This window comes from Oncorhynchus tshawytscha, linkage group LG08, assembly GCF_018296145.1.
Source record: "Oncorhynchus tshawytscha isolate Ot180627B linkage group LG08, Otsh_v2.0, whole genome shotgun sequence".
NCBI classification, from domain to species: Eukaryota; Metazoa; Chordata; class Actinopteri; order Salmoniformes; family Salmonidae; genus Oncorhynchus; species Oncorhynchus tshawytscha.
In genome coordinates, this window is record NC_056436.1 from 32,195,326 (window position 1) to 32,212,431 (window position 17,106).

Consider the following 17,106-nt stretch of genomic DNA (forward strand, 5'->3'; position numbering starts at 1 on the left):
AGGCTAGTTACATTAACAGTAAACATAAGGCGAAGGGAGATCCAAATAACCAAAACATAGCCTAGAACCTACTACAGTGAGATGCAGACATGCACAGCTGTCTTGCAAAATGAATAGGCCTATACAGGCCCGCTTCAACAAAATGAAATAATCATCCCACTCCCTCACAAATTCACTAACACGTTGTGATATGGCACAATACACTTCTGTGAATCAAATTCGACCCACGTAATCAATTAAAACTTCTTTGGGATCGGTGTCTCTTCCACAGGACGGTTGAGCTAACGTAGGCTAATGCGGTTAGCATGAGGTTGTAAGTAACAAGAACATTTCCCAGGACATAGACATATCTGATATTGGCAGAAAGCTTAAATTCTTGTTAATCTAACTGCACTGTCCAATCTACAGAAGCTATTACAGTGAAAGAATACCATGCTATTGTTTGAGGAGTGCACAATTTTGAACATAAAAAGTTATTAATAAACAAATTAGGCATATTTGGGCAGTCTTGATACAACATTTTGAACAGAAATGCAAAGGCTCATTTGATCAGTCTAAAACTTTTCACATACACTGCTGTCATCTAGTGGCCAAAATGTATATTGCACCTGGGCTGGAATAATACATTATGGCCTTACTCATGCATTTCAAAGATGATGGACCAAAAAAATACAAAAGAACGGTTGTTTTTGTCTTTGTTTTATCTTTCACCAGATCTATTGTGTGTAATTCTCCTACATTCCTTTCACATTTCCACAAACTTCAAAGTGTTGCCTTTCAAATGGCACCAATAATATGCATATCCTTGCTTCAGGGCCTGAGCTACAGGCAGTTAGATTTGGGTATGTCATTTTAGGCAACATTTGAAAAAAAGGGACGGATCCTGCAATGTCAGCCTGCCATAATAACCAAGCATTCCAGGCGATCTCTTCCTATGAACCGGTTGCTTTTAAATAAATGTTTCTGGACAGAAAACTTGTGGCTTGGGTAGGATTCTATGCTAACCTGGACTGGCTCCTCTGTTCCAAGATCATCAGGAACAGTCGGAGGTGGAGGCAGCTGTGGAAGGGTGGGTGGGCTCTGCACACATAGCTAGCTGGAGCTCAGGAGGATCATCGCTGCTGCTGCTCTTCATCGTTCTCCTTCTTTGTTTGGGTACTTTGGTGAAGCCAATTTCTGATATCCATTGTGGAAGATTAGCTGGTTCAAGCTAGCTAAATAGGCTAAGGCTAATATCACTAACACTTTTTACAGCTATAGCTAAGAGTGAAACAGCTTTAACGGTAAACTTGAACCCTCCCTTTCAAATCAAATATTACAGGCAGAGGCATATCACTTTATTCACTCAGCCTACCACAGAAATGTGAGAAGAGAAGTGTTTTTCCTTGCTTTTTATGGAAACCCAAAGGAGTCATACCACACCGCTCAGTGGCTTTCCATAGCCCCCCTGCTGCAACCTGGTCCCAGAGCATTTCATATTATTCTGTACGTAAATACGTGAAACTTTATTTAATATGATATGTTAAGCTTCGTATGGTATGTATTCATTTGAGATTGTCCATTATCCATTTTCGTATGACATGTTACGAATAACAATTAGTATGATATGTCACAAATTTGCAAAACATATAATATGTTATGAATTTACAAACATACAATATGTTTCTGCCGGTAGATCTGTTGTATGTGCACTATTTCTATGCTTACCATTCTTAAGTTTAATTTTTCATCTTTTACTTTCAATTTTGTACACCAGCTTTAAACTGCTCAAAATAAAATATTTGTTGGTTATGGAAAATATATTTCATAATGTTTTAGATGGTACAATGATTCTCTACACAATGACTGCTTGTTTGTCACATGAAATAAGGCAAACTATAAAATTTTAACAACCAGGAAATGGCAGAGCAATTTTTGCTATTTTTAAATAGGGGACTTAAAAGTAAAACTGAGGGGGCTGAAGTATGAACTGTGGGAGCAAAGCCCCCTGCAGCCCATTCATGTCGCCCCCCCCCCCCACCAGTTTTATTAATAGAACATTTGATCTGTCTCGTAACACTGTTATGTAGTTGTTTAATACAGTAAGAAAAGCTTACCTTGAACAAGTCATTCTGAGTACATCTCTCTCTCTCTCTCTCTCTCTCTCTCTCTCTCTCTCTCTCTCTCTCTCTCTCTCTCTCTCAGGGATTGCGGCAGCCACCATGTTTAACCCACCAGAGAAGCGAACAGAAGTGTCAGAGACTCAGCTGCGGGTGGCCTTCGATGGGGACGCAGTGCTCTTCTCTGATGAGTCAGAGCGCATCTATAAGGCCCATGGACTGGACAAGTTCTTTGAGCATGAGAAGGCACATGAGAACACGCTTCTTGACCATGTATGTCCGGACCACGTTAAATTCTGTAACACATTCAAACACAATTGAATATGCAGCTAAATCTAAATAGTTAGTCAATTGACAAATTAATATCCCTCTGTACTTCATACAGATGGTGAAATGTAGTGTGAGCTGAAGTGGTTTAATGTCTCTGTAGATTTACTGTAGATTTTGTGACATGTTCAGTGTCAGGCCCCATCGTGTAGCAACTCGCTCTCTATCCTTTCCTCTCAGGGGCCACTGAAGGGGTTCCTGGAGTCTCTGGGGAAGCTGCAGAAGAAGTTTTACGCCAAGGGCCAGCGTATGGACTGCCCCATCCGCACCTACCTGGTGACGGCGCGCAGTGCAGCCAGCTCAGGCACCCGGGCCCTGAAGACACTTCGATCCTGGGGACTCGACACCGACGAGGCCCTCTTCCTTGCTGGGGCCCCTAAGGGGCCTATGCTGGAGAAGATCCGGCCTCACATATTCTTCGACGATCAGATGTTCCATGTGGAGGGGGCTGCGGAGCTGGGGACTGTGGCGGCTCATGTGCCCTATGGTGTGGCTCAGAAACGGCCCCAGAAGAAGCTTGCTGTGGAGAACGCTAAAGACTCTAGCGCTGCCGCCAAGTAGTCTGTACCTCACCCTCTTCCCTATCCCTGTGACAGCAAGGGACAATAAAACAACATTGTGAATTTGAAGGAGACAGTGGTTCTGTAAGTCCTTTTCAGTCCCCTCTTAGTTGTCTGGGTAGTGAAGCCCATAGTACATGACAATTACAGGGGCAGAGTGAGAGCATGCTGTTTTCACGCCTGCCATGTGATCGAGGATTCCTCACAAGAGGAGGCGCCAGTATACCAAAAAGAAAAGCTTCAATATTGTCATGCTTGCAGTAATGTTAGTGCACTAAGCTATCTGTATCATAGCATTAAAGGTCCAATAACATTGTCATCTAAAAATCAACCTAAACATATGCTACACAGTATTTATAGAGTTTACAAGTCTGTGATTTGTAGCAACAACATTAGATTTAGTTGACACATTCAAATTATGTGAAACTCCAGAACCAAAACATTTAAAAATGTTATAAGCGTACAGTGGGCTATACCTGTATCATTTCAGCATATCACTTAGGTTGAAAACATGTTTACTGAATATGGATTTTATGTTATTGATGTAATATTTTGCTCTGTTCTTTTGTTTCTAATCTAGACACCTTTTATTGTACATTTGCATGATCCTCATGCAAGTTACTGTATGTGCTGTAATGAGATGGCAACCTAAAGTGCTAATGGACCATCTCCTCTCTCATTATAAACATGAATGCTGATCCATTCTGTAAAGACTTGGCTTCTTTGAGGAGATATTGGCATAAAGTATGTTAACTTAATTATGTGGCTTTTATGTTTCGCTCTATTGCCAATTTGCCTTTCAAACATCCCATAGCCTGCACTAATTACCAATTGCACACGCACCCCAACTGTTAATTGTATTGATAATTATTTTGGTGTTATCATTGGATGTTGTGTTTCACTCTGGCAGTCTGACTCTGGCACAAATGATTTTAACTAATGAAGGAGAACCTTTTAACCTGTAAAGTTGGCTGCCAAACGCCATTTAAACTACACAGAAGAAGAATAAGAAGAGAAGTGCTGCACTTACATGATTGTTTGCTAAAATGGATGACGAAATGGCTGATGACTGTGGGATGTTTTGGGAGCATGGAGAGCCGGAGACAGCCAGACTAGTAAATTGAGCTAAGGAACAGAAGGTGGTTATTGAAGAAAGGCCATCAGTGCTTGTTCAGCACAGATAGACATGGTTATGGACAGCGAGAAGAGCCGAGTGCAGTGGGAAGATGTGTGTTGAGGAAGAATGGCACAAAGGACAAACTGTAGTCTGATTTCTCTGATGGCTAAGAAATTGAACCTGACGAGAGTGAGTATGAATGACCTGTGGTGGCATGTGTGTTGAAGACCTCCGAGCCCTGAAGGTCATGCAAAGGATGATTCAGGCCCAGTGGGAGTGGAATATTTGGAGAAAGTGGATCCCGGCCTTTTCGCTGATCCATATGTGGTCTCAGGCTGGGTAGAAAATAAGTTGGTACTGTTAAAAAGGGTGAAGGTAGGTTTCCCTTGCCTAGAGGGAGCGGTCACTTCACATCATGTGCCTAGGGACAAGACCTGTGACTTGCTTTGCTCTCCGGAGCAAGGTGCCTTTGAAAGGAGTGATTACTGGGGTGGCGTTGAGGTGGAGCAACTGATTGAAGATTCCCTGTGTCTGACACCCGCCGTTTGGTGCGACGCAGATCCGGTGGCGAGCGTGGTAAAACTGAGAAGATATTGTCTGTCCTTTTGAAGCAGATTCTTTACCTGGTAAAGTCATGTTGGGATGTGTTAGTTATCCCGTAAGAGCTTTTGTGCTGAACCCACTAAGGTGTTTCAGATGCAAAGACTATTTGTTTTTATTAAGGATCCCCGTTAGCTGCTGCCAATCCAGCGTTACTCCAAGCAATTTAGTCACCTGAACTTGCTAAATTTCCATGTCACTTATTACAATATTTAGTTGAGGTTTAGGTTTTAGTGAATGATTTGTCCCAAATACAATGCTTTTAGTTTTTAAAATATTTAGGACTAACTTATTCCTTGACAGCCATTCTGTTGCAGTGATTTCACTTGCTGTAGTAGCTGACGTGTATAGTGTTGAGTCATATGCATACATAGACACACTGGCTTTACTCAAAGCCTGTGGCATGTCATTAGTAAAGACTGAAAAAAGTAAGGGGCCTAGACATTACAATCCTTAAAGTAATTGGCAATATCAGTGGGTTTTGTGATGATTGAGCCATCTGATTCAAGGAATGAGCTGAGTTAGTATTTTTGCCCAAAATGTAATTTTAAGGTGCTCCAAAGCTTTTTACTATCATTCTTGTATGTAGTTTATCTTGGTTTCATAGTGTAATTATTTTTATTTGGTTTAGTCACATAATTTCTCAATTTGCAGTACGTTTGCCAGTTGGTTGTGCAGCCAGACTTTTTTTTACCATTCCTTTTGCCTCATCCCTCTCAACCATACAATTTTTCAGTTCCTCATCAAACTACAGGGATTTAATCATTTTTTTGTGTCATTTTCTTAATGGGTACATGCTAATTAGTAACTGGAATAAGCAATTTCATAAATGCGTCAAGTGCAGAGTCTGGTTGCTCCTCATTATGGTGATGTTGCAGCAGTGTGTAGGAGGGAGATTCCGAGATGTGAGAAGTGTGCAGGAGGATCATGGACCAAAAGAATGTGTAGGATCTGCGGAAAAAACTGTCAATTGTGGGGGTGCCCATGTTGATGGGGTTATCAGAAGTGCCCGGTGCGAGAGAGACAGGTTGAGGTTGCCAGGTTGACAGGTTGACAGGTTGGTAGAAATGTTTGCAAATGTATAATTAAAAAAAAACAGAAATACCTTATTAACATAAGTATTCAGACCCTTTGCTCTGAGACTTGAAATTGAGCTCAGGTGTATCTTGTTTCCATTGATCCTCCTTGAGATGTTTCTAGAACTTGATTGGAGTCCACCTGTGGTAAATTCAATTGATTGGATATGATTTGGAAAGACACACACCTGTCTCTATAAGGTCCCATAGTTGACAGTACATGTCAGAGCAAAAACCAAGCCATGAGTTCGAAGGAATTCTCCGTAGAGCAATGAGACAGGATTGTGTCGAGGCACAGATCTAAAGAAGGGTACCAAAAAAAGTCTGCAGCATTAAAGGTCCCCAAGAACACCGTGGCCTCCATCATTCTGAAATGGAAGAAGTTTGGAACCAACAAGACTCTTCCTAGAGCTGGCCGCCTGGCCAAACTGAGCAATCGGGGGAGAAGGTCCTTGGTCAGGGAGGTGGCCAAGAACCCAATGGTCACTCTGACAGAGCTCTAGAGATCCTCTGTGAAGATGGGAGAACTTTCCAGAAAGACAACCGTTTCTGCAGCACTCCACCAATCAAGCCTTTATGGTAGAGTGGCCAGACGGAAGCCACTCCTCAGTAAAAGGCACATGACAGCCCTGTTACCTTTCCTGCGTTGCCTCCAGACCGTAGTCGGGATGGCTCAGGCTAACGATCACTTGCTAGCTCCAGGTCCTGAGAAATTTACGATGCTCTGGGGTAGTTCCCACATTTGGGGATCTTATCTGCTGCTAATGAGGTGTTGGTCGGAATTCCACGGAATTCTAAATTCCACATTTATTAAACTTGTACATCAATGGATGTAGTCTGAATGACAAAATAAAATGGTGAGCTAACGGAGCAAAAAGAGCATGGCTCACAGTTCGGCTGTCACGGTCTTCCTCCTCTTCATCTGAAGAAGAGAGGCGAGAAGGATCGGAGGACCAAAATGCGGCGTGGTATGTGTTCATGATGAATATTTAATTAAAGAAAGTACTGAACACTGAATACAAAAACAATAAACAAATAACGACCGTGAAGCTATCATAAGGACTGTGCTGACACAAGCAACTAACATAGACAATCACCCACAAACAAACAGTGAAACCCAGGCTACCTAAGTATGATTCTCAATCAGAGACAACTAATGACACCTGCCTCTGATTGAGAACCATACTAGGCTGAAACATAGAAATCCCAAAATCATAGAAAAACAAACATAGACTGCCCACCCCAACCCACGCCCTGACCATACTAAATAATGACAAAAACAACAGAAATAAAGGTCAGAACGTGACATCGGCTACATCTCCGCCACCACAATTGAATCGAAAACGAAAGTTAACTTACTACGTTACCCATAATGCACTTTAGTGTTTTAAAGCTATACCTGTACTTTACCAACAGCCCGCTTGGAGTTTGCCAAATGGCACCTAAAGAATCTCAGACCATGAGAAACCAGATTCTATGGTCTGATAAAACCAAGATTGAATTCTTTGGCTTGAATGCCAGCGTCACGTCTGGAGGAAACCTAGCACCATCCCCATGGTGATACATGGTGTTGGTGGCTGTAACGGATTTCCGCCTCTTCGTCTGAGGAGGAGTAAGGATCGGACCAAAACGCAGCGTGGTAATTGTCCATATTGATTTATTCAAAAACACAACTGAAGACTGGAACAAAATAATAAACGTGAAATATACAAAACCGAAACAGTACCGTGTGGCCCAAACACTCACACGGATACAAACACCCACAAACCAAAAGTGAAACCCAGGCTACCTAAGTATGATTCTCAATCAGAGACAACTAACGACACCTGCCTCTGATTGAGAACCATACTAGGCCGAACACAGAAACCAAACATAGAAAAACAAACATAGACTGCCCACCCCAACTCACGCCCTGACCATACTAAAACAAAGAATAAAATAACTGAACTATGGTCAGAACGTGACAGCACCCCCCCCCCCCTAAAGGTGCTGACTCCGCCCGCAAAACCTGAACCTATATGGGATGGTCTGGGTGGGCGTCTGTCCGCGGTGGTGGCTCTGGCGCAGGGCGTGGACCCCACTTCACCACAGCTTTTGTCCACCTCCACAACCGCCCCCGTGGCCTCTTACGAGCGGCAACCCTCGCCGCCAACCTCCGACTGGGGACCCTCGCCACGGGTCCCGAATGGACGGGAGATTCGGGCAGTGCCGGATAGGCGGGAGACTCCGGCAGCGCCGGACAGGCGGGAGACTCCGGCAGCTCCGGAATAATCGCCTGGCTGACTGACGGCTCTGGCGGCTCCTGGCTGACTGTCGGCTCTGGCGGCTCCTGGATGACTGGCGGCTCTGGCGACTCAGGACAGACTGGCGAATCTGGCGGCTCAGGACAGACGGGAGACTCTGGCGGCTCAGGACAGACGGGAGACTCTGGCGGCTCAGGACAGACGGGAGACTCTGGCGGCTCAGGACAGACGGGAGACTCTGTCGGCTCAGGACAGATGGGAGCCTCTGGCAGCGCTGGGCAGGAGGAAGGCTCTGGCAGTGCTGGACAAGCGGGAGCACCTGTAGAGAGAAGACGGAGAGACAGCCTGGTGCGGGGGGCTTCCACCGGAGGGCTGGTGCGTGGAGGTGGCACCGGATAGACTGGACCGTGCAGGCGCACTGGAGCTCTTGAGCACCGAGCCTGCCCTACCTTACCTGGTTGAATGCTCCCTGTAGCCAGGCCAGTGCGGCGAGGTGGAATATTCCGCACTGGGCTGTGCAGGCGAACCGGGGACACCATGCGTAAGGCTGGTGCCATGTACGCCGGCCCGAGGAGACGCACTGGAGACCAGATGCTTAGAGCCGGCTTCATGGCACCTGGCTCGATGCCCACTCTAGCCCGGCCGATACGAGGAGCTGGAATGTACCGCACCGGGCTATGCACATGCACCTGGGACACCTGGGACACAGTGTGCTCCACCGCATAACACGGTCAGAACGTGACAGTGGCAGCATCATGCTGTGGGGTTGTTTTTTAGCGGCAGGGACTGGGAGACTAGTCAGGATAAAGGCAAAGATGAACGGAGCAAAGTACAGAGATCCTTGATGACAACCTGCTCCAGAGCGCTCAGGACCTCAGACTGGGGCGACGGTTCACCTTCCAACAAGATAACGACCCTAAGCGCACACAGCCAAGATAGAGCAGGAGTGGCTTCGGGACAGGTCTCTGAACGTCCTTGAGTGGCCCAGCCAGAGCCTGGAGCGGAACTGGAACGGACGTCACTCGCTCTGAGACCATGAAGTAGTTGTTCCCCTTGCTCTGTAAGAGCCGTGGCTTTTCTGGAGCGATGGGTAACGGTGCTTCGAGGGTGACTGTTGTCGATGGGTGCAGAGGGTCCCTGGTTCGAGGCGAGGAGCGGGACGGAAGCAATACTGTTACACGTTCACAGAATATAATACATTGTTTTCATCAGAAGAGAAATGTGTGCAACTGTTTCCAGCAATCAGTATACTGCACACAATTCTAAATCACCCCATCAGTGTCCTACCAGGTACAATATATGGAAACATGTACGCAATGGACTGTATACTTTTATAAATGTTAATGTTTTACAATATTGCGGCCATGCAGAGATACAAGTAACCCAACTGCATTGTTTGCAAGTAACTTTGGGTTACTCCTAAGTCCGCATCATTGGCAACTTCCTTGTATAGTTTGGCTTTGGTGTGGATTGAAGTCTATACATTCATATCAGTTGTACTCCTCCATTGTATCAGCCTTTACTTATGTCTATTGTGGGTAGTGTTTCTTTGCACCAATGGATAGTCTACAAAACAATGAGCAAACCTGCCTTTGTATTGAACACATGGAATTGGATTGTGATACCGATGAATGAATCCGCTTATTTTGTATTTTCTTTCATAATGAATATTATTTGATTAGATGCGTGTGACATTTTTGGGTGAAATATCCATAACAGGAGAGTTATTGTCCATAATTCTTCTTCTAGATAGCTGTACAGGTACTTCCAATTTTGATCATCATGATTCAGTGACTGCAAAGAAAATGTATTGATCTACTTGGATTTTTGAAAGACAGACTAACTTTCTGCTTGGACTCAAGAGACGAGTATGGCTGCGTTAATCTTTTTGCAGGCGTTCTTGTTTTTTTGATGAATCTATTTGCAATTTCGACTTAGACTGTATCAGCTGTTCCCTTCTGAGTGACAATCCTGTCAGAGCTTTTGTCAGTAACAACAACAACACTAAAAACAGAGTCTTTATTGTTCCTTTTAGCTATTTGAATCCAAGGAAATGGTAGCTTGTGAGTATAGTTCATAGTTTGGAGTTAGTCTTGGCAATGTGACTGCTTTGTCTGAGAAAAATATTGCTTTAGTTATAACAATAATGAGGACCCATGTATGCTTGCTTCTCTGTTTAGTATCTGTGACTGCCATGGAAGTTTGAACTGGTGAAGTAGCCAATCCTTTTTTGATACCAATATTTATTTCTAATAATTAATAGCATGTCAATGTAGTAGATTATTACATTTTATGAAGTGAAAATGCATGAAAAATAAAGCATTTGTCTGTATAAAATGACGTTTGTGGTTGCAGATTTATAGGCTGTACATATAATGGTGTGTCCATAACCAGTGCTTGACTTGCACTGAAATAAGTGCCGGTACTCCTTTTGGGTGTAGGTATTGTGTAAATGTAGATGCAGAAACTCCACAATATTGCTTTAGCTAATATTCTATAAGAGGAACAGGAGCTCCAACAGTAGGACATTTGAGGTGCCAGTATTCAGGTCTGGTGAGCTCCTGCCCAAGTCAAGCACTGCCTATAACAATGCTTACTTTGAGATCATTGATTTGAGAATGGCATTTACAACTTTTTTTGTTGTAGAAAATACTACATCTTCGACAGTGGCTAGGTAAACCAAACGCGTGGATTGCACTCTGTCTGCAAACAGGCCTGCATTTTGTAAATTGTGTGGACTACCATTATAAAGCTTGACTCAGCGAAATGACGTTGTCACGAACAGCAATGCACATATTGAGATGCGCGAGATGCAAGACTCGCTCTTACTGTCACATACAGTATTTGCTCATGCGCACGGGCTCGCTTGACGATTTGCACAGAGTGGTAGCCAGGGTACCAAGCAGTGGAGGTTGAGCCTCGCGTTTCAATGCTCTTAGTTGTAACGGAAATACACTTTGCTGTTTACTTTCTCCATCTACGTCAGGGATACACCTCGCAAGATTGGAAAGAGCAAAATCGAAAGTTAAGAGTCTGTTGGAACGTTTGAGATCTGTTGTGTTGTATTTTTCAACATCAACAGATCTTTCAGAAATCGATAGGGAGTAAGAAGCAAGTCGTCTGAAATCATATTGCTGGGTTTGTGTGTTTGACTAAGGATCCTCCAGTTTCAAGAACTTCAAAGCGACAACAACATGGGTGCGCTTGATTTATCAATTACTCTGCATAATATTGGGAAGTATTTGCAAAAAATACTTCTATACATTTCTTAAAGTATTTATGGTATTTGGCATATTGTTAGCTAGTAGTCCATCTCCCTAGATGGCATTGGGTTCTCGAGAGCTAATTCTTAGGCAACTGAATTAACTTTACGAACATGTTGACCTATTGGTTGACGTGGACATAATTAATATTTTTAATTTAACCAGGGAAATCTGTTCTTTCCGGAGCTAGGTGTCGCTATGCATTACTGTTTTGGCACATTGACAGCCTACAACAGGGTTTGTACAAAAAGCTAGTAGCCAACACTTCAGCTTTAATGTTGTGTGGCACTGCATTGTGGATGAGTCTGAACCCAGATTAACCCTGGTGTTTGTGTGCATATGTTTCGGGTTCTGTGTTGGTAATCGCTAGCTGCCACAGTCATACACTTCTACAATTTATCTGATTTGAAATTAGATTTTAAACCTAACCTTAACTCTAACCACGCTGCTAACCTTATGCCTAACCACATTATGTTCATTAATTTTTACAATATTGCAAATTTTGACTTTAGCTGTGGAAACACTGTTGGGGGTTGCAAAATATGAATTTCCATGATCTGAAAAAAAGTGGACACAAGTACGGGCTACTTATTCTTTTTGATTGTCATTTAGCGCCTCCTTATGGAGACATTATGAAGGTAGAAACAAGTGGTGCTTCCTGGAGGACAGCAAAAGCTGATGGGGGAAATGACGAAGGTATGCGCTTTCAGGCTATTCACTCACAAATATTCAATACAATATCCAGTATTAATCCATTTCATATAATCAATTTAATAAAATAAATGCTATCATTTTCTTTACTGTTTTCCTGAAGGGGTGCTTGCATCTCACATAATGGCAGAGCATGACCGTGCTGCCATGGACAAGTACAAGAGACTCATAATGAAGGTGGCAAAGAGGAATGAAGTGGACCCAGCTGTTATCTGTGGCATCATCTCAAGAGAGTCCCGGGCTGGGACAGGACTGGACAAGCACGGCAGGGGGGACAATGGCAAGGCCTTCGGACTTATGCAGGTAGGCACATGTTTGAGGGAATAAGCAGTGGCTTCATATTTAATTGAAATAGTATCTTATTTATTCCCATCCTGAGGTCAAATGTTGACATTATATTTGATAATTGAAATCAAATTGTATTTGTCACACACGTGTTTAGCAGATTTTATTGCTGGTGTAGTGAAATGCTTGTGTTTCTAGCTCCAACAGTGCAGTAATATCTAACTATCACACAATCTAAAGTAAAGGAATGAAATTACGAATAAATTACGAATAGGTGCTGTAGGTGTCCTGGAGGGCAGGTAGTTTGCCCCCGATGATGCGTTGGGCAGACCGCACCACTCTCTGGAGAGCCCTGCGTTTGCGGGCAGTGTAGTTGCCGTACCAGGCGGTGGTACAGCCCGACAGGATGCTTTCAATTGTGCATCTGTAAAAGTTTGAAGGTTTTAGGTGCCAATACAAATTTCTTCAGCCTCCTGTGGTTGAAGAGGTGCTGTTGCGCCTTCTTCACCACACTGTCTGTGTGGGTGGACCATTTCAGTTTGTCAGTGATGTGTACGCCGAGGAACTTGAAGCTTTCCACCTTCTCCACTGCTGTCCCGTCGATGTGGATAGGGGGGTGCTCCCTCTGCTGTTTCCTGAAGTCCACGATCAGCTCCTTTGTATTGTTGACGTTGGGTGAGACGTACCACACCCCCAGGGTCCTTCCCACCTCCCTGTAGGCTGTCTTGTCATTGTTGGTAATCAGACCTACTACTGTTGTGTCGTCTGCAAACTTGATGATTGAGTTGGAGGCATGCGTGGCCACGCAGTCATGGGTGAACAAGGATTACAGGGGGCTGAGCATGCATCCTTGTGGGGCCCCAGTGTTGAGGATCAGCGAAGTGGAGGTGTTGTTTCCTACCTCCACCACCTGGGTGCGGCCCGTCAGGAAGTCCAGGACCCAGTTGCACAGGGCGGGGTTCAGACCCAGGGTCTCGCTTAATGATGAGATTGGAGGGTACTATGGTGTTGAATGCTGAGCAATAATCAATGAACCAGATACTAATATAGGTATTCCTCTTGTCCAGATGGTATAGGGTAGTGTGCAATGCGATAGCGATTGCATCGTCTGTGGATCTATTGGGGCGGTAAGCAAATTGAAGTGGGTCTAGAGTGTCAGGTAAGGTAGAGGTGAAAAAAGCACTTCATGATAACAGAAGTGAGTGCTACGGGTGGTAGTAATTTAGTTCACTTATTTTTGCGTTCTTGGGTACAGGATCAATGGTAGACATCTTGAAGCATGTGGGGACAACAGACTGGGAAAGAGAGAGATTGAATATGTCCGGAAACACTCCAGCTAGCTGCTCTGCGCGTGCTCTAAGGATGCAGCTAAGGATGCCATCTGGGGCGGCAGACTTGCGAGGGCTAACGCACTTAAATGTCTTACTCACGTCGGCCACGGAGAAGGAGAGCCCACAGTTCTTGGTAGCAGGCAGCGTCGGTGACACTGTTATCCTCAAAGTGGGTGAAAAAGGTGTTTAGCTGGTCCGGAAGCAAGACGTTGTTGTCTGTGATGTGGCTGGTTTCCCCTTTGTAGTCCGTTATTGTCTGTAGACCCTGCCACATACATCTTGTGCATGAGCCGTTGAATTGCGACTCCACTTTGTCTCTGTACTGATGTTTTACCTGTTTATATTCAGCCATATTCCCAGTCACCTTGCCATGGTTAAATGCAATAGTTTGCACTTTCAGTTTTGTACGAATGCTGCCATCTATCCACGGTTTCGGGTTATGGTAGATTTGAATAGTCACAGTGGGAACAATATCTCCTATATACTTCCTGATAAACTCATTCACCATATCAGTGTATTTGTCTATGTTGTTCTTGGAGGCTACGCGGAACATATCCTAGTCCGCGTGATCAAAACGATCTTGAAGCGTGGGATTCTGATTGGTCAGACCAGCATTGAATAGTCCTTAGCACAGGTACTTCCTGTTTGAGTTTCTGCCTATAGGAAACTCATACATTTCGTGACCGCCACAGCCCTGGTGATTTCTGTAAAATATCACACATTTTTACAGATTGACACTACCCCAGCCCCGAGCGGTGGCGGGCACACTCCAAAGGGGGAATGGAACAGTGAGGAGCATCTCCAACAAGGCACTGAAATTCTGATTGAGTTCATCAAAATAATTCAAGAGAAATTTAATTCATGGACCAAGGAGCAGCAACTGAAAGGTCATACTCTTTTTCTCAGAGTTTTTTATAAAAATAATGAATATACCTGTTTCAATTGAATATGCAACTATTGCAATATGTTGTTTACCCAGGGGGAATAGCAGCCTACAATAAGGGACATGACCGTGTAGAGTCATATGAGGAAGTGGACACTCATACCACTGGAGTGGACTACTCCAATGATGTTGTTGCCAGAGCTCAGTGGTTCTACAACCATGGTTATCGTGAAACAAGTAAATAACTGTTATAAACCATTATACACATGTTGAACATGATAAATACACCAAATAATAATTACACTGTGTGGTTCAACTTCAAACCTTCTCATCCAAGTTTCTTGTTTAGTTAAGTCTTTCAGCAAACTCTTATGGTTGATGCCAAACAGTCACAAATTCATTTTATTTAAAAAAATGCAGATGCTATAATGTACTGAAAATCTAAAATTGTAGTTCATTGTGTATATACTCTATTTTCTTCCCTATTTAGCAAACCTTGTCATTAAAGTAGCAGCTGTTGTAGTGGGAGCTGCAGTGGGAGGAGGTATCATCATTTTATCAGCATTAACATCAAGTAACTTTTCATAAAGTAAAATGTTTCTGTATCTTGATAGTATATCTTTTTTGTGTGGTTGATTTACTTATAAAACAACAAGAATTTACGAATAATTATATACGTGTAAAAGTGTCATTGGAATGTCACATTGTCAAACTCTTAATGAGGTTGGCTGTGTTTTAAAATGTTTGTATGCTTGGCCTCACAGGTTCTGCTGTTGCCCTGGCACCAATAGTCCTCACAGGGATCGGGTTTGGCGCTGGCGGGATTGCAGCTGGATCAACAGCAGCAGGCATGATGTCTGCCGCGGCCATAGCCAATGGAGGTGGGGTAGCAGCAGGGAGTCTTGTTGCTATTCTACAGTCAGCAGGTAAGGATCGAACCAAAGATGAACAAAGATACAATATTTCAATGCCAATGAGTTATGAATAAAAGCTAAGATGATGGTGGGGTTTCTAACTTTTAAAAGCTCATATGACTGAACTGAATGGATCATAGATTGTTTTGCTTTTTTTACTTTGATGTATTGGATGTTTGTAGATCTCAGATGTGAGTGAGACCGTGACAGACATTGTGTGGTATTCCCTCAAGGTGCCGTAGGGCTCTCGGGAATGGTCACTGCAGTTGTTGGAAGTGCGGGAGCAGCCATCGGAGGAGCAGTGGGAGGAGCTGTGGGATGGCTGAAAACAAAGATTTCTTAAATGTTCCATCGAGCCTTTGAAGAACACCTGTCAGTAGTGCAATACACCCTCACACTGTTGATACTGCATGCTTAAAGTATTCTACTTGTCAACTGAATAAAATAAAAAATCCATTGCAACTCTGCTGTTAAGAAAAACAGGTTCTCTGAGGATTGTTCCCTAATTGTTCCCTAATTTTGCAGTTGAAATTAGCTCAGTGGTTCTACAGCCATGGTTATGGTAAAAAAAAAAAAAAAACTTATTAACCTTTTATGAACATGTTGAAAATTATGACTACACCCAGTAATAATTACACAACTTCAAACAGTCTCATCCAAGTTTCTTCCGTAGTTGAATCTTTCAGCAACTTGTCATTGCGCAATATAATGAAACATTTCTTATTTTCTGACCTTTTGGAATGGATGTGTTTTTAGTTGACTGTCTTGGTGGGACTTGTAGCAATATTGATGTTACTCATATTGATGTTAAAAAAGGAAACAGAAACCAGTTGTTACTTACTTTATTAATGTGCTGATTGACAACATGCCTAGTAAAGTTTGCTTAACTATATATCTTTGTCTGTCGTGACTACAACACAAAGCATATTGAAACATGGTGGCAGCGGGAGTCAAAAGAACCTGGATCTCATCGATGTAAATGAAGAATACATCCCAGGCTGCAGTTTGAAAAAATGCAGAGTTTACAAGCTAGTCATCGCGCCGAACATCAACGTTAGCTGGCTATTGTGAGGGACTTTATGCTAAAAGCTAGCTGTCTATTGGATACAAGCAGATTCGTGAGTAGCTAACATTCCATTCTACAAATAAATCGCCATGGAAAATGCACTGAAACCTCCGGGAAAAATAGACTGATTGTATTTTAGCACTGACCTGGAAAAGATGGAAAGAGGAATTCAATTTGTACATGGCTCTTACAATGACAGAAAAACCTGAGGATTACAAAGTGAAGATACTGTATTATCTCATTGGGGTAAAAGGTAGAAAGATTTGTGAGACCCTATGTGTGGGCAGTACAAAAGACAATCTCTCTGAGGAAGTAATTGCAGCACTGGATGCATTTTGTGATCCCAAGAAAAATGAAACAATTGAGAGAATGTTTTCATGCCAATTCAGGGCCGAGATGAGAGTTTAGACATCTCACTGAATTGAGGACTCCAGTGGCCACCTGCAACTTTGGAGTAATCACAGACTCTCTTATCAGGGACAGGATTGTGTGTTGCACGTGTGACCCACACTTAAAACCTGTCTAGAACTGGGGTTCAGCGGAACCCCTCACCAACAGCCAGTGAATTTGCAAGGTGCCAAAATCAAACAGAAATCTCATAAATCCAATTTCTCAAACATACAAGTATTAG

General features: G+C 43.3%; 2 protein-coding genes across 6 annotated transcripts in view; both read left to right on the forward strand.

The window, feature by feature from the left end:
- Window positions 1-3,686, forward strand: part of LOC112256618 (cytosolic 5'-nucleotidase 1A) — a 9,317-nt gene extending 5,631 nt beyond the window's left edge. For both annotated transcript variants that reach the window (XM_024429976.2, XM_024429977.1), the window contains exons 5-6: window positions 2,185-2,372; window positions 2,607-3,686. In XM_024429976.2, coding sequence (XP_024285744.1) covers window positions 2,185-2,372; window positions 2,607-2,987 — 569 coding nt within the window. In that variant the 3' untranslated portion in view covers window positions 2,988-3,686. The remainder of the gene's footprint in view (window positions 1-2,184; window positions 2,373-2,606) is intronic.
- A 7,214-nt stretch (window positions 3,687-10,900) lies between these two features.
- Window positions 10,901-16,301, forward strand: LOC112256617 (lysozyme g). Of its 4 annotated transcripts, XM_024429973.2 has the most exons (9): window positions 10,901-11,220; window positions 11,476-11,522; window positions 11,898-11,981; window positions 12,100-12,299; window positions 14,343-14,499; window positions 14,592-14,732; window positions 14,986-15,069; window positions 15,260-15,421; window positions 15,643-16,301. In XM_024429973.2, the coding sequence occupies exons 3-9, from the start codon at window positions 11,918-11,920 to the stop codon at window positions 15,750-15,752; spliced, it is 918 nt and encodes a 305-aa protein (XP_024285741.1). In that variant the 5' UTR covers window positions 10,901-11,220; window positions 11,476-11,522; window positions 11,898-11,917; the 3' UTR covers window positions 15,753-16,301. The 4 variants fall into 4 exon arrangements, with proteins under 4 accessions (XP_024285741.1, XP_024285740.1, XP_042181363.1 ...); XM_024429972.2 differs by lacking the exon at window positions 11,476-11,522 and having other exon boundaries at window positions 10,902-11,220; XM_024429975.2 differs by lacking the exon at window positions 11,476-11,522 and having other exon boundaries at window positions 10,904-11,220; window positions 14,986-15,039.
- Window positions 16,302-17,106: the final 805 nt, after the last annotated feature.

Bases quoted from the DNA above. Each gene is read 5' to 3' on its own strand.
- LOC112256617 (XM_024429972.2), top strand. The intron at 15,070-15,259 runs GTAACTTTTCAT...TTGGCCTCACAG, and splicing joins TTTATCAGCATTAACATCAA to GTTCTGCTGTTGCCCTGGCA. The intron at 15,422-15,642 runs GTAAGGATCGAA...TATTCCCTCAAG, and splicing joins TGCTATTCTACAGTCAGCAG to GTGCCGTAGGGCTCTCGGGA.